Consider the following 23,956-nt stretch of genomic DNA (forward strand, 5'->3'; position numbering starts at 1 on the left):
ACCTTCCCTGTGTGGTCAGTTAGCTGCCCCTGAACCCCTCCCACCTTCCCTCCATGGTCTGTGTGTATGCCATCACAGTCTCACTGTTGCTCTTCATGGTGTGTCTTGCTTCTAGTGCCCATCCTGCCTGACCTCCATGGCTATCTTGCTGCTCCTGCCCTGCCCCCTTGCCCCCAGCCCTCTGTTTACATGTGCAGACCCCTACTACCTCCCTCCTGGCTTGTCTGTTCCATTGTAATGCCCCTGATCCGTCCCTCCTGCCCGTTATGGTCTGTTATGCTGCAGCTTTCTCTCCTGTCTGTCCATTATGGTCAGCTAGCTACCATTGCCTCTTGCCCCTCTGTTCTCTGTTGTCCATGTGCATGGTCCTGTCCCCTCCCTCTTGCTTTCTATGGATTGTTGTGCTGCACTCCCGTCCCGCATGCCCTGTGTGGTGTATTGTGCTGCTGCAAACCCTGATGCCTGCCCTGCAGGGTCAGTTTGGTGCACCTCTCCATGTCCCTCATGTCTTCTGTTATCCAAGTCCATGTCCCTACCCCATTTCCTTCCATGATCCAATGTACCATACTTGCGAACATTTTGAACTTGGTAAGAGGGAGATTTTGAAAAAAACTGGGGTATTAATTTTCCCCTTTGAGTTACATTGAAAAAGAGGAGATTGTAGACAGGAGACAGATCAAATAAAGCCCATTTGAGCTTAAAAACATTGGACGTTTCCTGGCTGAATCGGGTCTGTTGGCATGTATGGTTGTACTACCATTGCCTCTTCCTTCTGCCCACAATGGTCTATTACATTGCCACAGCCTCTCTTGCAAGTCCTGTATTGTTGGTTTGTTGCCCCTGCCCCCCTTTCCACTGCCCTTCATAGTCTGTTGTGCTGCCACGGCCCTTCCTGCCTGCCCAGTGTGGTTAAATTGTTGCCTTTGCACCCTCCTACCTGCCTTCAATTTTCAGAGTCCGTGCCCCTGGCCTCTGCCTCTCAACAGTATCCTAATGAACAACTAGATTGCTAACATTCTTTATTTATTACAAAAGTGTGGAACACCTGACGTCATCTTGATGTAATCAAAACTGTAATACCTAGACTAGAGCATTTCCTTTAGTAATTACATATATGAGAGGGTCTTATTGGCATCAAAATTATGGTTAGTGCTCTAAAAGACTAAAATGAGGACATATTTTCTGAGTTTTCAAATAGCGACAAAGCACTTTTAAATTATTGGTTACCTTTATGTTTTTTTATCCAGTTGACCACTTGATTAAATGTTGCACTTAGGGGAGAGGATGTGGTGTTACTTCCAGAACTGCAGACTTTGCAATTGGGGAACCAGGTTGGAGTTTCTGCTTCAGCTCGACATTCTGTGATTCTGGTCAAATTACTTAGTCTCCCCATGTCTACAACCAAAATGAATTTGTTCTTGTGTGATGTAACCAATGCTCATGTAAAGCACTCCAATACCTGACAAGTCTGCACTATATAACACTGCAAAAACACAAAATAATAAGTGTTTTGCACACTTCTGTCATTGGGCTATATTTGGGCTACATCTGGGTGATTTTGGGCTACATTTGGGCTCTTTTGTCTCCGGTGGCCATCTTGGGAGATTTATTTGTTATGAAGTTTCCTAATTTCCTCATGTACTGCAGTCTCCTCAGTAGGAAATGCTTTCAGTTTTTTACTTTGATTCCATCATGAAGGTATTCAGATATGTCACACATTTGCCATAAATTCACAGAATGTTAGCACTCTAGTTGCTCATTAGATCACTGTAGTAAAACTACTGTTCACCATGGAAGTCTGCTCCTGGTATTAAAAGTGCATGTTTCAGTCTGCATGTCAGAATTTTTTATTGAAATAGAAGAGGATTTGAGAAGTCACTCAAAATGTGCCCTCATTTTCTTTCTTCAGCATTAATCATAATTTCTATGGCAAAATGAACCCCCTCATTGTGTTCCTTTTTAAATTAAACGTTTTAAGTGTTACCAGTTTATTCCAATCAAGATGGCTTCAGGTGTGCCATACTTTTGTCATAATGAAGACAGTAAGCGCTCTAGTTGTTTTTAAGAACACTCTGGGACATTCTGTCATTGGGCTATACTTGGGCTACATCTGGGTGATATTTGGGCTACATTTGGGCTCTTTTGTCTCTGGTGGCCATCTCGGGAGACTTATTTGTTATGAAGTTTCCTAATTTCCTCATTTACTGCAGTCTCCTCAGTAGGAAATACTTTCAGTTTTTTTACTTTGATTCCATCAAGAAGGCATTCAGATGTGTCACACATTTGCCATAAATTCAGAATGTTAGCACTCTTTTTGCTCATTAGATCACTGTAGTAAAGCTACTGCTCACCAGGGAAAACTGCTGCTGGTATTGAAAGTGCATGTTTCAGTCTGCATGTCAGAATTTTTTAATGAAATATAAGAGGATTTGAGAAGTCACTCAAAATGTGCCCTAATTTTTCTTTCTGCAGCACTAATCATACTTCATATGGAAAAATGAACCCCCTCATTTTGTTCCTTTTTAAATTAAATGTTTTAAGAGTTACCACTTTAATCCAAGCAAGATGGCTTCAGGTGTGCCATACGTTTATCATAAGTAGGACTGTTAGCGCTCTAGTTGTTCTTTGGAACACTCTGGGAAGCTGCAGTAGAACACAAAGGAATCAACTGACAGTCTCTGCCCTTGTTGGATGTACATGTTTTACTGAGAATGTCAGACTTCATTCTCACATGACTGAGAAAGATAATGTGAATTTACAGAAAATAAGCTCTCAGTTTAGCTTATAGATCACCTTCCAAACCTCTGTGGGAAAAGCATGAGAAAATATTTTTCTCTCAATCATGATATCCCAGCAGAAGGCTTTTTCACATGGTGAAATCACCTTAGAACATACCTGTTGGACCCGGCCTCGTGGCGTGGTCCTGACTTCCCTGGGGTTGGGCCCGTTCCCCGCCCTGGCCTCCACGGGCCACCAGTTCGAGCCGCACGAGGTCGCATACACCTCGGGGCTCCACCATTTTGTTGCCTGCCACGTGACCCTGCGCACCAGTCTACCTGACTCCGCTCAACCCGGCCTCGGCCCCAGCGAGGCCCAGACATTGAGGCACCAAGAACTGGCCAGGGGGTATCACGTGAACACCTCATCGCCCTGGCGGAGGGCGGTATCGATGGGACCCCCAACCGTCCCCACACACGGAGGTGCGATCGGCCTCCCTCTCTCCTGGGCCCGGCGCCTCTCCTGCTGGGCGTCTGGCCGCTCCCAACCCGGCCTCTTCGCCCCTCCGGGCGCAAGGGTCCGGACTTCAAAGGGCTCCAGGCCTATATCTGGGGCGACCCCGCAACAGACTGGCAGTTGTATCCCGGAGTCAAGAGCCCTGCTGATCGAATCGCGGCCGACCCTATGGAGAAGAACTCTTGCTTGAATCCACCACGAGCCCTGCAGACTGCGTCGCGGCTCCTTCTTGCTGAACTTTGAAGCCCCCCCCCGGAACATCGAGGCCCTGCTGACGCTGTCGTGGCCCAACCTCGCTGAATCCTCCCTCGGAGCCCTGCTGATGACGTCGCGGCTCGAGCTGAGCAGAAACCATCTTGAGAGCCCCGCTGACCTGGTCGCGGCTCTCCACGAACTGAATGCCAGAGCCCTGCTGACGCCGTCGCGGCTTGACCCCTCCGAGATCCGGAGGTCCTCCAGCTTGAGGATAAGAACTGGGCCCCAGGTACCCTCGTACCAAGCTCCTGCCAAAGACTGTCCCGCTACCCCTTCCCTTCTAAAGAGACACTGAGACTTTTGTGGATCCCTCGATCCTTTCCGTGTAAATATTGATCCCGTAACCTTTGCTGATAAAGATTTACTCGTCTTGAGACAACCTCCTTGAGTCCGGTGTGGTGGTGTTACTGTGCTAGTACATGATAGGAGAGGGATCTCCCTCGGAGACTTCTCAGCGGCGCTCGGCTACTTCGTACAGTGTGGGGGCCCCTCTATGTGGTTTCTCCGACTCCCCGAGGTCCGGCTTCCAACATTTGGTGGCCAGCGACGGGATCCGAGCCAAACGCAGTACGTACAAGCCAGTAACCCACTAGCTACCCATCCAAACAACCGGAAGCCATGAGCAACCAAGAGAACAACACGACCACGGAGTTCCAGCCCGAACGGTTGGAGGAATACACGCACAAAGAGTTGAAACAGTTCTGCAAAGACAAGGGCATTTCAACCACCGGCCTAGGTACCAAAGAAGAGATGCAGAAAGCCCTGAGGACCTGGCTAGAGGCCGGGGCAGGCCCCTCCCAGGACGAAGGTCCACTGCCCCTGACTGTGGCCACATCAACCGCACCGACTCCGGCAACCGGAGGAAGAAACAGCCTAGAAATCGGCCTCTCCGAAGAGGAGATACGAGAACGGGAGAAGGTCCGGAACCACGAACTAGAGCTCGCACGACTACGGCTGGACGGCGAACTCCAGCTAGCAGAAAAGAAACTGGCCCTAGAGCAGCTACGGCTACAAGAGGAGATAGAAGAGAAGAGACGGCATCGAGAGTTGGAAGAAAAAAAACTGACCCTTGAGCACGAGCGAAGCCTCAAAGAGCTCGAGCTCAAGGCAAAGAAAGGGGGGACCGACACCCCCAGCAATAAAGACTCCCTACCGCCTGCCGAAACCAAGGTACATATCCCTAAAGATGTCGTCAAGGAGTACTACAAAAATGACGACATCCAACAATGGTTCAAGGCATACGAGGTGGCCATGACCTCCCATCGGGTGCCCCGAAAGGACTGGGGCGCCGGCCTGTGGGGTCGGTTCCTTAGTGAAGGTCGAGACACACTGCTCCAGCTGCCAGAGGAGGTTATGACCTCCTACGAACACATGAAGGAGGCCCTGCTCACCTGCTACGGGCTAACCGCGGAAATGTACGGCCAGCGGTTCAGAGACTGTAAGAAGATCCCGGGCACTACCTGGGTGGAATATGTGGACTTTTTCAGCCGGGCCCTAGAAGGATGGATCAAGGGTAGCAAGGTCACCACCTACGGACAGCTGGTCGACCTCATTGTCTGGGAACATCTCTCCAACAATTGCTTCGTGGAGCTGAGGCAACACCTCCTCGACAGCAAGATGACCGACCCACGAAAACTCGCCGTCGAGGCCGATCGATGGGTCAACACCCGAGTCTCCCGGAACTCAATGGGGGAGTACCAGAGGAACCCCACCGGACCTCCCCGCCAACGCGGTGGAGGGGGAGGACCGAACCGGAACTGGGACCCCCCCGCCGGGGCCCCCAGGAGCCCACCTCGAGGGCCGCCGCAGCAACACCTCTCCCCGAGCCTAGCCCGAAGAGGGGCGACCCCAGCCAGAACCGGACCACGGCCCCCAGTAACCTGCTACGGCTGTCAACAAACTGGACACTATGCCAGCGATCCGGTCTGCCCCCTGAACCGAAGAAGCGGGGCCGGCGGGCCCCCGCCCCGACAGCTGGCGGCCGCCGCCCTGGGGGAAGGAGAGGAAGAAGAAGAACCCCTCGACCGAGGAACCACCGAATGGGAGCCGGCGGCCATGTCCCTGGTCTGCCTGGGCAGCCGAGAAATGGTGCCCCGCACACCCATCCCAAGCAACACCCAGAAATACCAGCAGCAGGTCACCATCAATGGCCGACGGGCCGAAGCCCTTTGTGACACCGGCGCCAGTGTCACCGCTGTCCGCTGCCACCTGGTGACCCCCGAACAAATCCTTCCCAATGTGCTGTGCCCCGTCCGGACGGCCGACAACAGCGAAAGCCTGTGCCAGATGGCCCTGGTCCCCTTCGAGTGGGGAGGGGTGACGGGCCTACTAAAAGTGACTGTCCGCGACGACGCACCAGTGGACTGCCTCCTGGGGAACGACCTAGAGAGTTCCCCCTGGGCTCAAGTGGAGCGACAAGAGCACCTCCGAATGCTGGGACTGTCCGAATGGGCCTGCGCCATCACCCGGTCCATGGCCGCCCAGGCCCCCCGCTCATCCCTGGCCCCCGGTGCCGCCCAGCCCGAGGGGCTCGCACCACCCCCTGCCTGCAGCGAGGGGGAGGCAGGCACCGACACTGGACCTACGGAACCATCCCCCGAAGAGATTGCTTCCCTCGGCGCCCTACCAGAACTTGCGCAATGGCGCCACGAAGGGGGCCCCACCCGAGAGCAGTTCCAGCAAGAACAGCAGTCCTGTCCCTCTCTCGAAGGGGTCCGACAACAAGCGTCCGCACAGGCCGACGGTGATCAGACCGGCACCCACTGGGTCTACTGGGCCGAGGGCCTATTGTACAGTGAACAGAAAGTGGCAGAACTCGGGGCCAGCTGCGTGTTGGTGGTCCCCCTCCGCTTCCGGGAGTTCCTTCTCAACCTGGCACATGACGTGCCCCTCGCCGGACACCTAGGGCAAGACAAAACTTACAGCCGTCTGGTGACCCACTTCTACTGGCCCCGGATGCGGAGAGACGTGGACAACCACTGCCGGTCCTGTCAGACCTGCCAAGCCAGCAGGAAGACCGGGGGTCGGGTCAAAGCCCCCCTCCAGCCCTTTCCAGCCATCAGCACCCCGTTTGAACGGGTCGGGATCGACATTGTGGGGCCCCTGGACCCCCGGACCGCCCTGGGGCACCGCTTCATCCTGGTCCTCGTGGACCACGCCACCAGGTACCCGGAGGCTGTCCCGCTAAGAACTGTAATGGCCCCCGTGGTGGGCCAGGCCTTAATGGGAATCTTCTCCAGAGTGGGATTTCCCCGCGAAGTGGTGAGCGACCGGGGCACGAACTTCATCTCCAAGTACATGCGGTCCCTGTGGCAGCAGTGCGGGGTCACGTACAAATTCACAACCCCCTATCATCCCCAGGGGAACGGGCTCGTAGAGCGCTTTAACCGAACCCTAAAGGGGATGATCCAGGGCTTGGAAGAGCCCCTCCGGCGGAGATGGGATGTTCTATTGCCATGCCTCCTGTTCGCCTACCGGGAAGTCCCGCAGAAGTCCCTGGGGTTCAGCCCGTTTGAACTATTGTATGGACATCCGGTCCGCGGGCCCCTCAGCCTGGTCAAAGAGGGCTGGGAGACGAAGCTCCAGGGCGCCCCTCCTGACGTCTACCAATACCTCCTGACCCTACGTAACCAGACCCGCAAGTTCCGAGCCCTGGCCGAAGCCAACCTCGAAGCCTGCCAGGAAGACATGAAGCGGTGGTACGATCGGAACGCCTCGACAATTGAGTTCGAGCCAGGCCAGCGAGTCTGGGTCATGGCCCCTGTTGAGCCATGCGCCCTCCAGGACAAGTGGACTGGGCCCTTCAAGGTGGTGGAGAAGAAGAGCCCCGTCACCTACCTAGTTGACCTAGAGTCCCCCCGGAACCCCCTCCGGGTTCTACATGCTAACAGGCTCAAACCTTACTTCGCCCGGACCGAACTGAGCCTGCTGCTGGCGACCGACGAAGGGGGCGAGGACGACTCCGAGCCCCTACCCGACCTCTTGCAGAACAACGTCCACGACGGATCCATCAAAGGTGTCCAGCTCGCCTCCTCCCTGACCCCGGAACAGCGCATCGACTGTCAACAGCTGCTGCAGGACTACGCAGCCCTCTTCTCCCTCACCCCGGGGGTGACCCACTGGTGCGTCCACGACGTCGACACCGGGGACAGCCCCCCCGTGCGACACCGAGCCTACAGGGTACCCGACCGAGTACGGGCATGCATCCAGGCCGAAGTAGCGAAAATGTTGGCCCTCGGGGTCATCGAGCCCTCTGACAGCCCGTGGGCCAGCCCTGTCGTCCTGGTACCAAAGGCCGCAGCCCCCGGCCATCCCCCGGAGCTGCGATTTTGTGTGGACTACCGAGCCCTGAATGCTGTGACCAAGACGGACGCCCATCCTATACCCCGGGCCGACGAACTCATCGACCGCTTGGGGTCCGCCCGCTACCTGAGCACGCTGGACCTCACCGCCGGGTACTGGCAGATCCAGCTCACCCCCGGCGCCCGAGAAAGATCCGCCTTTTCTACCCCTGATGGGCATTACCACTTTCGGGTGATGCCCTTTGGCATGAAGAATGCCCCGGCCACTTTTCAGAGACTCGTAAACAAGGTCCTGGCCGGGCTCGAGGCCTTCAGCGCGGCCTATTTGGATGACATTGCCGTGTACAGCAACCACTGGGCCGAGCACCTAGTTCACCTCAGAGCCGTCCTGGCCGCCCTCCAAAGGGCTGGGCTCACGATTAAGGCCAGCAAATGCCAGGTCGGCCAAGGATCGGTGACCTACCTGGGCCATCAGGTGGGAAGCGGTCAGGTGGCCCCCCTCCAGCCAAAAGTCGATGCCATCCAGGCATGGGAACCTCCCACTACCCAGACCGCTGTGCGGGCCTTCCTTGGCCTCACCGGATACTACCGGCGGTTCATCCGGGACTATGGGAGCATTGTTGGGCCTCTCACGGAGCTCACCTCGAAGAAGCAGCCCAAGAAGGTGCACTGGACTCCCCGCTGCCAATCAGCTTTCGAGACTCTCAAGGCCGCGATGTGCACTGCCCCTGTGCTCCAGGCCCCTGACTACAGTAAAGAATTTATCGTACAGACAGACGCCTCCGAATATGGGATCGGGGCCGTCCTGTCTCAGGTTGATGAGAAGGGACTCGACCGCCCAGTGGCCTTCATCAGCCGACGGCTGCTGCCCCGGGAGCAACAAAGGAGCACCATCGAGCGCGAGGCCTTCGCTGTAGTGTGGGCCCTTAAGAAGCTCCGGCCCTATCTCTTCGGTACCCACTTTCGGGTCCAGACCGACCACCGGCCCTTGCGGTGGTTAATGCAAATGAGAGGCGAGAATCCCAAGCTGCTGCGATGGTCCATTGCCCTGCAAGGGATGGACTTCTCGGTTGTGCACCGACCCGGCAATGACCACGCCAACGCTGACGGCCTGTCCCGCTTCTTCCGCCTTGACGAGGAGAATCCCCAAGAAGATGGGTGACTCTCCCTGCCTTCGGCTGGGGGGGACGCCTGTTGGACCCGGCCTCGTGGCGTGGTCCTGACTTCCCTGGGGTTGGGCCCGTTCCCCGCCCTGGCCTCCACAGTTCGAGCCGCACGAGGTCGCATACACCTCGGGGCTCCACCATTTTGTTGCCTGCCACGTGACCCTGCGCACCAGTCCACCTGACTCCGCTCAACCCGGCCTCGGCCCCAGCGAGGCCCAGACATTGAGGCACCAAGAACTGGCCAGGGGGTATCACGTGAACACCTCATCGCCCTGGCGGAGGGCGGTATCGATGGGACCCCCAACCGTCCCCACACACGGAGGTGCGATCGGCCTCCCTCTCTCCTGGGCCCGGCGCCTCTCCTGCTGGGCATCTGGCCGCTCCCAACCCGGCCTCTCCGCCCCTCCGGGCGCAAGGGTCCGGACTTCAAAGGGCTGCAGGCCTATATCTGGGGCGACCCCGCAACAGACTGGCAGTTGTATCCCGGAGTCGAGAGCCCTGCTGATCGAATCGCGGCCGACCCTACGGAGAAAAACTCTTGCTTGAATCCACCACGAGCCCTGCAGACTGCGTCGCGGCTCCTTCTTGCTGAACTTTGAAGCCCCCCCCGGAACATCGGGGCCCTGCTGACGCTGTCGCGGCCCAACCTCGCTGAATCCTCCCTCGGAGCCCTGCTGACGACGTCGCGGCTCGAGCTGAGCAGAAACCATCTTGAGAGCTCCGCTGACCTGGTCGCGGCTCTCCACGAACTGAACGCCAGAGCCCTGCTGACGCCGTCGTGGCTTGACCCCTCCGAGATCCGGAGGTCCTCCAGCTTGAGGATAAGAACTGGGCCCCAGGTACCCTCGTACCAAGCTCCTGCCAAAGACTGTCCCGCTACCCCTTCCCTTCTAAAGAGACACTGAGACTTTTGTGGATCCCTCGATCCTTTCCGTGTAAATATTGATCCCGTAACCTTTAAGTGCTGATAAAGATTTACTCGTCTTGAGACAACCTCCTTGAGTCCGGTGTGGTGGTGTTACTGTGCTAGTACATGATAGGAGAGGGATCTCCCTCGGAGACTTCTCAGCGGCGCTCGGCTACTTCGTACAGTGTGGGGGCCCCTCTGGGTGGTCTCTCCGACTCCCCGAGGTCCGGCTTCCAACAATACCACAATTCCTAAAATTAGTATGGTACCATCAACAAATGATTTATAATGTAACTAAAGTCTTAAAACCTTCTATTAACTGCAATGCTTTTTAATGAGGTGCTATCATGTATATTGGTCCCAAGATGGCTGCCAACACTTCTTGGATGAAGTGCTGACAGCCAATCAGATCTGAGGATGAGATGTGTGGTTAGGCTCCGCCCACAAATATATATGATTTTACTTTTGATTTTCTCAGGAACTACTGAACAGATTGACACCAGACCTGCAAAAGGCACTCCCCTGACCTGAGGACTACCTCTCTGCCAAATTTCAAGTAATTCTGTTCAGCCGTTCGGGCTGTACCTTGGACTAAAGGTGCCTATGGAAAATTGGAAGGGGGAAAATGCGTTTTAGGACCCCCCTTTTTTCTCAGCCCCCGCTTGACGAATCTCCCCGAGACTTTCAGGGTAGGAGCGGAGCGGAGCGCCCCACCTATTTTGAAAATTTTGCGAGGATTCGTCGACCGGCGCCAAAGTTATTCCAAATAGAATGTTGCGGATTTCCTATGGAAACACGGTCCTAACTATAAATATCTACTGGCGACCGCCAGTAGATAATATATGCACTGTGCGCAGGGTGTGCGCACAGTGAAAAACCAGAAAAAAAAATAAAAAATAAATACATAACTTAGCATTTAAAAAACCGTACAAATTCACTGAAAAAACCATCGGTTTCACACACGTTATAGTTAGGAATTATCATTTACAAAACCTTGCAAATTCACTTAAAAACCATAGGTTTCACACATGTTATAGTTAGCTGTACATTTCACTCGTAAAAAACCAATGAAATTCCACGTTATAGTTAGATCAGGTAACTATAACTTGCGCGACCGCAATCCACAATGTGTAATTTCAGATGTCATCATTGATGTCATGAGTGATGTCACTGACCATGTCATGAGTGATGTAATATGTGACGTCATCAGCAGTTTATTGTGGGCGCGCAAGTTATAGTTACCTGATCTAACTATAACGTGGAATTTCATTGGTTTTTTACGAGTGAAATGTACAGCTAACTATAACATGTGTGAAACCTATGGTTTTTTAAGTGAATTTGCAAGGTTTTGTAAATGATAATTCCTAACTATAACGTGTGTGAAACCTATGGTTTTTTCAGTGAATATATATATATATATATATATATATATATATATATATATATATATATATATATATATATATATATATATATATATATATATATGCTGCAGGATTAGAAATAAGACATTAAAGAAAATGGACATCAAAGTAATAAAACAGTAAAGAAAAACTGAAACTGATGTTATTTGATAAAGTGAAGCAGGAAATATCAGCAGAAGAGAAAATACAAAAGGGTAGTAACATTTATGGAAAGAGAGAAATACAAACAGAGAAATCACAGGGTACAGAGAAGCCCTATTTGTGGATACATTTATAAAAATGCAGAGTATGAGAAGAAGTGAGAGAAGAGAAAATGAATAGAGCAAGAAAAGAGGAGAAAATTAGAGTGAAACAAACAGTACATGGGAACGGGAGCGTGCAACAGAAGAATTAGTAAAGATTCAGTGAAAACAGTGGCTGTCTGCTGAAGCAGATACGACCCACTCAAAGTGTCTTATTTTTGTTCGCAACCCTGCAAAATGTAATACCACACCACCTTATTTACACAATAATTGTTATTCAGTAAGGCTATGTACAGAGCTCAAACATGTGATGTTGGTTCATTGGCACATGGCACACTATTGAAAAAAAAGAAACTTTCTTCTCAAACAGGATGCGTAACAGATGGGCATGATGCTGTTGAGAAAATTATTTGCACACAAAATGTGTTTAAATTCTACATCATGCTATATAATAATCTCCAAACTATATCGGGAAGGCAGAAACAGTTCCGGTCCTGAGGTCTGCATTTCAGATCCATCTTCTCCATTGCCATGAGTACCTTTCTTATCAGCTCCTATGTCCTTTTGGCTTTCATAAGTGCAGGTGAGTCAGTTCTCCATAACTTTAAAATATATAAGTAATACTAAGCAATCTACATGGACTTTTCATTTTTTTATGTTGATAACATTAGCGCCATTGAATTGGGTAACCTATAACAGAGATTTGCCTTTTCAATGCTTTTTGTTCAATGTTTAGGTTTGGCTGGCAGCCTCATGTATCGAAAAAAATCATTGTATATATATATATATATATATACACACACTAATTTTATATATATATATATATATATATATACACATATATATATATATTCACTGAAAAAACCATAGGTTTCACACATGTTATAGTTAGCGGAAATTTTACTGATAAAAAACCAATGAAATTGCCCCGTTATAGTTAGTGCTGGCAACTATAACTCACGCGACCGCAATCCTCTGCTGATGCTAATACTGTATTTAGACACTTATTTGCCCATGTCTTCTTCCATACATTTTTAGCTATACATATATTACAAATATTTTTTTTTATAAAGACACATATGTCATCAGCAGAAGATTGCGGTCGCGTGAGTTATAGTTGCCAGCACTAACTATAACGGGGCAATTTCATTGGTTTTTTATCAGTAAAATTTCCGCTAACTATAACATGTGTGAAACCTATGGTTTTTTCAGTGAATTTGCAAGGTTTTTTAAATGCTAATTCCTAACTATAACGTGTGTGAAACCTATGGTTTTTTCAGTGAATTTGTACGTTTTTTTAAATGCTAAGTTACTTTACGCCATTCGAGGCGTGCGCGCCCACTTAACGCAGTGCGTTCCGTGCACGGTTTTTATCAACTTTAATAAGCCCTGTACATTTGGTGGCCTTCGGCCACCAAAAGCACAGGGGGTGGGGTCAATGTGGATAGTGTTTTTTTTATTTCGATTTTATAATTTCATGTTGCCAAAATATAGTTTTTTTACTGATTTAATAAGCCCTGTACATTTGGTGGCCTACGGCCACCAAAAGCACAGGGGGTGGGGTAAGTGTGGATAGTGTTTTTTTTATTTCTATTTTTTACCGTACGCTTACCGTAAGCGTACGGTAAGCGTACTCGGCGAAATTGCCGAAAAAAAAATAAATTGTTTTTGCTCTTGGGGGATGTTTGGGGACTCCCTCAACATGACTATGTGGGAGGGAGTTGTCAAAACAGCCCCGTAACATGTTGTTTGGCATCATGTTTGATAAATAACACTCAGTGCGAGAGACAAAATGGCGGACGCCGCTTCCTGGTTTCGGCCGATTCGAATGTTTACTAAGATCTAAGAGCCAATCAGAATCGCGCTCGCGCACGCCACCGTACGCGTACCGTAAGCTTACCGTAAGCGTACGGTAAGCGTACCGTAAGCGGGCTCAGATATATATATTGATTTAAAGGCTATTTTCTCAGAATCTACTGAACAGATTTACACCAAACCTACAAAAGGCACTTCCTTGACATAGGGACTACCTCTCTGCCAAATTTCTAGTAATTCTGTTCAGCCGTTCGGGCTGTAGCTCGTTCTAAAGGTCCTATGGAAAAATGCATGGGAAAAACGCGTTTTGGGACCCCCCTTTTATCTCAGCCCCCGCTTGACGTATCCCCCCGAGACTTTCAGGGTAGGAGCGGAGCGTAGCGCCCCACCTATTTTTTAGAAATTTGCGAGGATTCGTCGACCGGCGCCAAAGTTATTCAAAATAGAATGTTGTGGATTTCCTATGGAAAAGGGGTCCTAACTATAACTACCTACTGGCGACCGCCAGTAGGTAATGTATGTATATATACACATAAATATATTCACACACACACACACACATATATATATGTCAGTATGTAGTTATAGTTAGGACCATTTTAGTTTTTTCCCATAACTTTATCACCATTGGACAAAAGATTTGGAAAAACAATATGATGCTCAATTCTGCTGCTGTTTTAAAAGTTTCAGGGTGATTCATCAAGTGGGGGCCGAGAAAAAGGGGGAGAGCGCAAAACGTGTTTTCCCCATGCAATTTTATGTAGGGATTTTAGACAAGACTACAGCCCGAACTGCTGAACAGAAATACACTCAATTTGGCAGAATGGTGGCAGTTGGCCCAGAAAGCCACCTTTTTGTGACTTGGTGTAAATCTGTTCAGTAGTTTTGGAGATAATAAAGGAAATTCAAATTTGTATATATAGGACATGAAGGCTCCTTGAACTCTCCCAATCTTGGGACTCAGCTTTTACCAAGTCCCACAAAAAATAAAAAAAAATAGAGAAGGGGCAGGATAGCAATAACCTGACCTCCTAAGCCTCTTGCCCTAAGATGGGGTAGTAAATCCAAAGTAAAATGTAAAAAGAAAAAACAAACACTGTCTCCTGTTCTTGTTTTTATGATAGCCCCCAGAGTGGGCCAGGTCCCTGGGGAATACAGTAAAAATACGAAGTGGGTGAATGGGTCCCTCCTCCTAGGGCTAATGCCTCTCACCTCAGGGACCACCACCTCCCTGGGACATATCTGTTTTAAAAAATGCAGGGAGTCCTATACAGCCCCCCTAGTCCTGGGGGCAGCCACCTCTCTGGGGCACATGAAAATATGCATGCAGTTAGGCCCACTGGGATCACCTGCACCCTGGGGACCGACACATCCACAGGGCAAATTATGGTAAAAGAATGCGGGGAGCCTCCCTGGGACTGAAATAAAATAATGAAGGGGCTCCATAGTGGCCCCCTTTCCCAGGGAACAACATCTTCCTGGTCTAAATACTACAATGGAAGGGGGCCCCGCTTGTGGAGCCATGGATGGCCCCGGGGACTGCCACCCCCAAAGGCAAGCTCCTGCTACTTCCCATGGTGCCCACCCTCAGAAGGTAGCTGTTTGCTTTCTGCAAGTGGAAGGTGTAAAACAGGGAAACTGATGAAAAAACATTGTTCCCACAAGCAGCTCCCTGCTTGTGACAACAATGCTGGCTCTTGCAGGCGGCGCAGAGCCGGATGGGACCACAGGGACATTGAGGCTCCCCCCCACAGACAAATTGCACACTGAGTGGCCGGGGACACCCAGGAGACATGGCTAGGACCTGGATAATGAGGTACAAGGAGACAAATCAGACTGGGGGGGGCCACGCAGACCCCGTCCTGTGTACAATGAAGGCTGGGCCCCGGGCTGAAATTCACCCATCAAGGGGGGCCTGGGAATGGACTCCCAGAGCTAAAATTGGTGAGGGTGGTGGGGATGGAGTCCACATGGCCATATGTGGCCAGGGAGGGGGACCACGTGTCCCCCTTCCCACTTTTATAAATGTCATTGGCCCCGGGAAGGTGGTGGTGCCGGATACCCGGAGGGCCCGTGTGGTCCGTGTGGCCCCCTCCCAATTTTTAAAACAAAAGCCACAGAGAGGTAATGGTCTCGGGGGCCTGGGGGGTCTGCTTGCCCCCCCATATTCATATAAACATAAGCCCCAGGGAGGTAGTGGTCTCCGGGCATAGAAATGACCATGTTGGGCAGCCCCATGCGCCCCCTACTTTAATTTTAAAATAAATGCTAATGCCCTCGAGACATGGCCCAACTGGGGTCTTTTTTCGTAAACAAGTGTGGGAGCTCACCCTTTTTTGCCACAACAGTCACACACCCACTCAAAGACCCACTAAGATACTCAAACACCCACTCACAGACCCACTCAGAGACTTACACACCCACTCAAAATCCCAGTCAGAGACTCACACACTCACTCAAATGCACTCAGAGTCATATGCACTTACTGACAGACCAACTGAGACACTCACACAGAGTCAATAAGACATTCATACATCTAATCACAAACCCATTCATACACTCATATACTCACACACAGACCCACTCAGATTTACACACCCACTTATAGGCCCACTGAGAAACAGATGTGCCCACTGAGACACAGATGCACACACTCAGAGACTACTTAGACACTCATGCACCCACTCACAAACCCACTGAGAGAGTCATGTACCCACTCACAGACCCACTCAGATACTCACACACCCACTCACGTATCCAGTGAGACACTCATGCACCCACTCATAGACCCACTTAGTCACTTATGCTCTCACTCACAGACTGACTCACACATGGAGCCACTCTCAAATCCACTCAGACACTCTCACACCCACTCACAGACCCACTCAGACACTTACACACCTACTCAAACACACAGTGAGATACCTATGCAGCCCCTCCCATGCCCACTCAGACACTCACACACAATGAGACATTTATGCACACACTCACATACCCACTAAGACACTCAGGGGCATATGTATCAAGCCCTTTTCCCGTTCACAAACAGGCCAATTCTCAGAATCGGCCTGATTGCAAACGGGAGAAGGCCTTTTGGGATGTATCCCAAAAGCGCATCGCAAATTAGAGAATCGCAAAATTTGCAGTTCTCTATTTTGCGATTGCATTTAAGGAATCGCAAATTGCAATTCCTTAAATGTGATGTATGAAGCCTAGAAAAAGTGCAATTTGGCCAAAAGGAATCGCAAATTACCACCAACTTCAAGTTGGTGGTAATTTGCGATCTCTTAGAAAAATTCACTTTTTTGCATTTTTCAAAGTGCCATGTGACGCACAGACATACCCTTAGGGCATGTATGTGCGCCACATGTGCATACATACATATTTCAGGGGTGCAACAGGGTGTCCTTTTGACACCCTGGCACCCTTGAAATTGCATTCTCATTTTGCGATTCTCAAATTGCGAATCGCAAAATGAGAATGTCTTCCCGTTTATTCCTATGCGCCTCCTAGCCCATAGGAATGAATGGGAAGGTATTCCTTAATTGCGATTAGCAATTAGCTAATCACAATTAAGGAAGGCCAAGGAATCGCAAAACATTTGCGAATTTTTTATTACATCCCGTTTTGCGATTCTCAAATAGCGATTCCCTAAAAATCGCTATTTGAGAATCGCAAAAACAGAATTTGATGCAAAAGGTTAGAGGTTACAGTAAGGACATTTTTTTTTTATAAAACCTTAGAAATTCACTTACAATCCCAAAGGTTACAGGGGCGTTATAGTTAGGAAATATAACTTTAAAAAAACTTAGAAATTCATTTAAAAATACAAAAGTTAAAGGGACGTTATAGTTAGTAAATAGATTTTCAAAAACCTTAGAAACTCACTAAAATAACAAAGGTTACAGGGATGGTATAGATAGGAAATAGAATTCAAAAACCTTTGCAATTAACTGAAAAAAACAAAGGTTAAAGAGATGTTATAGTTAGGCTCAGATTTCACTAATACAAAACCATAGAAATTCAACAGTTATCGTTACCTGAGCTAACTATAACCAATTCCCCTGCAATGCACTGCTTATGACCTCTCATATTAAATTACTCATGATGTGGTCAGTGAGATCACTGATGACATCTCAAATGGCATCATCAAGTGAACTACTCAGACACCCACTCACATCCCATAGAACTTCTGATACACCCACTGCTACATAACACCTCACATACCCATACCAGTACTCACGCAACCAATCTATCATCCATAGTGCTACTCACACATCTAGTCACTCAAACAGGCACTTACTCACCTACTAACTCACCCATATAGCTAATCACACACGTAGTCATTCACTAATACAACTACTCATATGCCAAGTCATATAGACATGCAGACACTTACATACCAACTCATACACCCTTACAGCTACTCATGTCCCCACTGCTTGAAAGCCATCCTTTTGCCCTGTTCACCCCCATTTTTTGCAGAATGATGCTGGTGATAACTGACTCTGACTGTACCCTGGGCTCTGCTAACAAATCCTAAGGTCATTGCTATGTTTAAGAAGGTACATGTAACAGGGTACACTTACAATGGAAAAGACAGATCCTATAAGTCCCTAGCAGATAATATGGCTGGGGGAATCTACCTGTAAGTACCTAGTATATCATGGGGCATGGAGGGAAAGGGACCCAGCAGATTTCCTGCACTTGCATGTGAGTACTGCTGTGTGCCTGCTGTCCTTTTAAAGGAAGTCCTGCCTTCCAGTTTGTCTTTAAAAGTAAACTCTCACAATTGACATTGATAGACCCTATAAGTTCCTAGTTTATAAAAGGGCTAAGGGGCTCAAACTACCTATAAGTCCCTAGTATATAATAGGGCAAGGAAGTTTTGAGGCCCAGCAAATGTTCTGTTCATGCATGTGTGCACTGCTCAGTGCTTGCTGTCATTTTAACCCCTTCGCTGCTAGGCCTTTCCCCCCCCTGTGCTAAGCCTTTTTTTGGCTATTAGAGGTAGTTCGCGCTTAGGCCCCTGTAACATTATGACCACATAAGGTATCCACGTCAAATTTGTGTCCTCTTCTTGCAACATAATGGGGATTTTAATGGTACCCATGGTTTGTTGATTGCCCTGAAGGGGACCCAGAAATTAGCCAAATTAAAACTACATTTTGTTTTTTTGAGGAACAATTTGAAAAAGGTGCTGCAAATGAAAGCGCCTGGTTTACTCCCTGCTAATGGTATCAACAAAGGGTTTGTGGTGCTGAAATCATCATCTTCCCAGCTTTCAGGTTCTGACAGACTTTTGTCAGAAAACCAAAATGTTTTACACAATTTTGGCATTTTACTGGGACATAGCCTATTTTTGCTATTTTTTGTGCTTTCAACCTCCTTCCACTAAATGGTAGAAATGGGTCCTGGAAAGCAATAAATTTCAGAAAAGTAGACACAGTTCTGAATTCAGGAATGGGTCATTTGTATTGATCCTTCAAGGTTTCCTAATACAAACTAACAATTGAAAATAGGAAAAATTGAAAATGAGTGAAGAAAAACAGCCATTGGTGCCAACGTTTGCACCTGTAACTTCCTCTAAGTATGACAGAGTTTTTAAAGCAATATACCGTTACATCCACTGAACTTACTGGTTGCGGGGATATATAGGACTTTTAGGTTCACCAAGAACCCAAGGAACCCAGAGCCAATAACTGAGCAGCATCATGCAATTTTTTTTTATTGTGTCCGGGGTATATAGAAATTCATTTGGGAAAATATAAACATGAAAAATCGGTATGAAAGAAACCTATGTATTTCTGAAATGGAAACAAATATAGAGTAGCTATTTGAAAATCTCTGAAATTGTGGGTACCCATGCTATCGTAGGACATTTTTCAAATTGACTTCTTTTTTACACATTGTCTTTCATTTGGAAGGCATCGAAGGTCAACAAAAAATGGTTCCTCACTTGTATGGGTAGAACTAGTACCTGCGACAGGAAATGGCCCAAAACGCAATGTGGACACACCACATTTATACAATGAAAACGGACTCATTTTTAGCAAAGTGTCTAGCTATAGATTTTGAACCCTAGCTCTGCCGGCACCTATGGAAACCTAGCAAACCTATGCATTTTTGTAAACTAGACACCCATGGAAATCCAGAGTTGGGTGACTTGTCTGGCTCTCAATGGGTTCTATTACCCAGAATCCCTTGTAAACCCCAAAGTTTGTAAAAAAATATATATTTTCCCCACATTTCTGTGATGGAAACTACTGGTATCTGTGTGGGTCCACAAACTTCCACCCACCCCACTTTCCCCAAAGTCTCACCATACAAATGGTACCTTACTCTCGTGGGTGGGTCAAGTACCCGCAACAGGCAAGGGCCCTAAATGTATTGTGGAGACTTTAAAATTACCTATCATAAAACGACCTGGTTTTGCAGGGGGTGGCACCTGTTTTTTTTGCCCCAGACTCAGCGGCCATCTAGTGAAACTTACCAAACCCAGAAGCAACAGTGTTCACTTTGGCCAATTCCCATAAAAACTGCACAACAGTGCAGAAGTTATCTACATATAAATGGTGACCTTTGTTAAAAAGTCCTCTACCAAGTTCCCACACAATTTTCTCAGTCACTTCAAAAGTGGACAGACAACCAGGGGGGTCAATCCTGGAATCCCTACCGGTGTACACCTTGAAATTAGAGACATATGCAGTCCTACTGTCACACAGCATATACATCTTAATTCCATAGCGTTCCCTCTTGCTATGAATATATTGCCTAAAAACCAAGTGGCCCTTGAACAAGACCAAAGACTCATCCACAGCTATTTCTTTCCCTGGAGGATAAAGCTCAGAAAATAAAATCGATCTACAAAGTCATCAATGACAGCCCGATCTTAAAAAGATGGTCACAATCAGGGTGATCTTGTGGCAAAGCTAAACCATTATCGACAAAATGCAGCATCCAAAGCAGAAGCAAATACCGATCACGACTCATGACTGCTGGAAATATAGCTGTTGCCATCAGGGGAACAGTAGACCACTATGAAGACATCGATGGGTTCCTTAGAAAGCCCATCAAAAAGAGTTAACCCAATAACTTTTTCATCTCTTCCAGATTTCTGGAATTCCACTGGGTGGCTCTAGAGTGGGGCCTAAGGCTTGAACTGCTGTCCCTCAAATGCTGTTCAGCATACAAATTAGTCTGCTCAGCAATCTCTGCCAAAAATACATCGTCCATAAATGTTTTTAAATGCTTTACAATCCTGACTCCTATATTAGACGTGCCTGTTCATTGTCAGCTACTAAGTGTTGAACAAGGGCCTAATTTACCCTTACTGGACCCTGTACCGTGTTGGAGGCCTAGTGGAAGGTGCATACTTACCCTTACCAATAAGCACCTTTTCAACACCCACTCAATCACCCATACAGAAACTCACACAGACAGTGACTTACCCATATAGGTTCTCACACACCCACACACTCACCCAGACAGCCACTCACTCACCAGTACAGCTACTCGCATGCCACTCACATACCCATAGAATCACTTAAATACCCATTCACATATCCATACAACAACTCACACACCCACTCACACAGACATTCACTCTCCAATACAGCCAATCACTCCTACTCATTTACTTATGGACACACTCAAACACCTACTGCCTCTTCCATACAGTCAATCACACACCCACTCCTACACCTATACAGCCATTCACACAGCCACTAACCCACCCATACAGCCACTCACACACCCACTCACTCTCTAATACTGTCACTCACAAAGCCATTCACTCACTCATAGAGCTACTCACATACCCACTAACACTTCCATACAATCACCTGCATACCCATTCACACACCCATACTGTCCCTCAGGCATCCACTTGCACACTGATACAGACAGTCACTCAGCCACTCAGATGAAATATGTTAGAAATAGTCTGACTAAATACTCGTGCAGAAAGAATAGCAATTTAGCATAGGTTGTAGCTTAGTATATATCTTTAAGCATCAGGAAATGTTATGAAACACTTACACTAACGGGAGGATGTCATTAGTGATGCAATTTGAGATGTAGTGATGTCACTGACCATTTCATAAGTGATGTAATATGTGAGGTCATACCTACAAAAAAGGGATCCCCTCTAAATGTTGCATTTAAGGTCTGGGAGAAAGGGGGACAAGGAAACCAAACAATATGTCAAAGACAGCCTCCCAGCTGACCTCGATTTCTTTGCTCTTTTAGGGTTTCAACAGCTCCTCTGAGTTACTACTATATTGTCTGAGACATACGTGATATTGCTTTATCAAAATATTTTTATTATTTTCTTTCAAATTATTTTATTACATATAAAAACATTAAAAACCATACATAATATACACACGTTTTTTCCATTTTTCCTTATTTAGACTTCTTTTGTACAAATGCAAATATCATACAATTTTTGCACATCAAGAATAATATTTCTTGAAGATAACCCTAACCCTTTATCACATACTCATGTTACCTCTTACATCCACATTCAATCTCTAACATACCATCCACACTGACAACCCACCCAAAAACACATACACAATATGGTCAAACAAAGAACAAAGATGTTAAAGTCTTCGTGACAGTGTTGTGGGTTGGGTACAGACACAAACAGGTTGACGTATGTTTCGGTGGTTTTAAACACGTTTTATCCACCTTCTTCAGGACCGTACAATTTTACCAATTTTAGGCAAATGGTAGGGGTATAGGTGGAATCAATATGGAAATCTCCTAAGGCACCACTGCTTCATTAATCAATGATGTAGATGTCAAATCAGTAGGGTGTGTAACCTCTTCTAGAGACGAGACACTTGAACCTCTAATCCCCACTGATAAAGTAGAGAATTTTCTTCAAATAACTATTATTAGTCAGGTAGTTAGAAGTCTCTCCACTAATTAAGAATTGTCCTCAGACCCTGTTTGTAAGTAATTTCATTTTCCTAAATCACTGGTTATAGGATCATGTCGAATTTGACCTATGTCCAGTGTGCACGAGAGTGATTACCCAAGTCTCCTAATTGCCCAGCCTTCGTTCATTTTAAATATGCTGCTGGTGGTTTGCTCGGGTGCACTGACATCAGGTGCCTCCGTCGCGCTAACTTGCATATGTGAGGTCATAAACAGTACGTTGTGGGTATGTAAGTTATAGTTAGCTCAGGTAACTATAACCGCTGAATTTCTGATGGTTTTGTATGAGTGAAATCTGAGACTAACCCTTCAACCTTTGGTTATTTCAGTGAATTTCTAAGGTTTTCTAAATTCTATTTCCTAACAAAACAAAGCTGAGATGTTAATAAAGTCACACAATAAACATTCCTTCTTAGATTTCATTTTGTTTTTTTATGCTCTATTTTGATCACTTGTGACTTCATACAGCATATACAGCCTAAAACCAGCATGTGTTTTGCGCACACAGGGCTTATTCAGGGCTGTTGTAAATGCAGAGATTATGCGTCCGTAAATGTTCATTTCACATACAAAAATCAACATACTTTAATCATACTCTTCCAAAACAAAGACTAAAAAAGTGGTTTTCTTTGGTTGATACACTGCAATGAATCACAATTCTCACCACAACAGTGTTCACATCACTTCCTATTTCCATCACTTAACATTAGTTACATGTCAATTACCCATGGGGAAACGCCCTTGAAAAATATTTTGCTGCAGTGACCCATAGCCATACCAACTCTTTTCTTGACTTCTAATCTTCCATTTTATTATTCTCTATTAAATTTCAAAATAAATTAAATTAAAGTAAATTAGTTTTAAAAAGTCTTTAGAAAATATCTTTCTCCTAAGCTCAGATTTCACTCATATGAAACCAGTGAAGTTCAGCTATTATAGTCACACAGCCATACCAGTACTCACATATCTGCTCACTCAACCATACAGCGTTCCGACAGACACATACTCTTCAATATAGCCACTCACACACCAACTCACTTAACCAATGTCCCACTTAAAGAGCCACCCACTTTCTAACTGTTTTTAAATTCTATTTCCTAACTATATAATCCCTCTAACCTTTGTTTTTTAAGTGAGTTTCTATAGTTTTTTAACTAGTAGTTGCATTTGTAGAGTGGTGGAGAAAGAGGGTGGGGCCTCCAACTGACTCTCAGTAATCCCATTGTGTGGGACTTACTGGAGGTAGCAGAAGGGCTTCTTGGCCCCCAAGGTCCCTCAGTATCCAAGAGGACTCAATCCCTCAACAAGTAGTGTGCCAGGAAGTGCGTTTGCAGAGTAGTGGAGAAAGGGGGCAGATCCTCTGACCAGCTCTCAGCAAACCCACTGTGTGGGACTTACTGGAGGTAACAGGAAGGGTTCTTGGCCCCCAAGGACCCTCAGCATCCAAGGGAAACTTCATCCCCCAACCATTAGTGCACCAGGAGGCCCCTTGGCTGCGTGGTTGAGAAAGGGGACAGGGGCCTCTGGTGACTTCCCGCAGGCATGCCTAAATGAAATGTTTCATTTATTAGGGAAGGGGGCTCTGTGGCCCTCATCCCCATTCCGATTTTGGCCCCAGAGACCCTATAACATTTTGCATTTGGGGAGGGGGTGTGGCACTCACAAG

The 23,956-nt window shown here is 47.6% G+C and overlaps 1 protein-coding gene across 1 annotated transcript in view; it reads left to right on the forward strand.

Moving 5' to 3' along the window:
* Positions 1-11,930: 11,930 nt before the first annotated feature.
* The window catches only part of LOC146808703 (phospholipase A2 inhibitor and Ly6/PLAUR domain-containing protein-like), a 198,820-nt gene continuing 186,794 nt past the window's right edge, over positions 11,931-23,956 (forward strand). Inside the window, exon 1 of the mRNA XM_085615518.1 lies at positions 11,931-12,112. Within this exon, the coding sequence (XP_085471644.1) occupies positions 12,061-12,112 (52 nt within the window). The 5' untranslated portion in view covers positions 11,931-12,060. The remainder of the gene's footprint in view (positions 12,113-23,956) is intronic.

The sequence above is a fragment of the Triturus cristatus genome, chromosome 7, assembly GCF_964204655.1.
Source record: "Triturus cristatus chromosome 7, aTriCri1.1, whole genome shotgun sequence".
Classification (NCBI taxonomy): domain Eukaryota; kingdom Metazoa; phylum Chordata; class Amphibia; order Caudata; family Salamandridae; genus Triturus; species Triturus cristatus.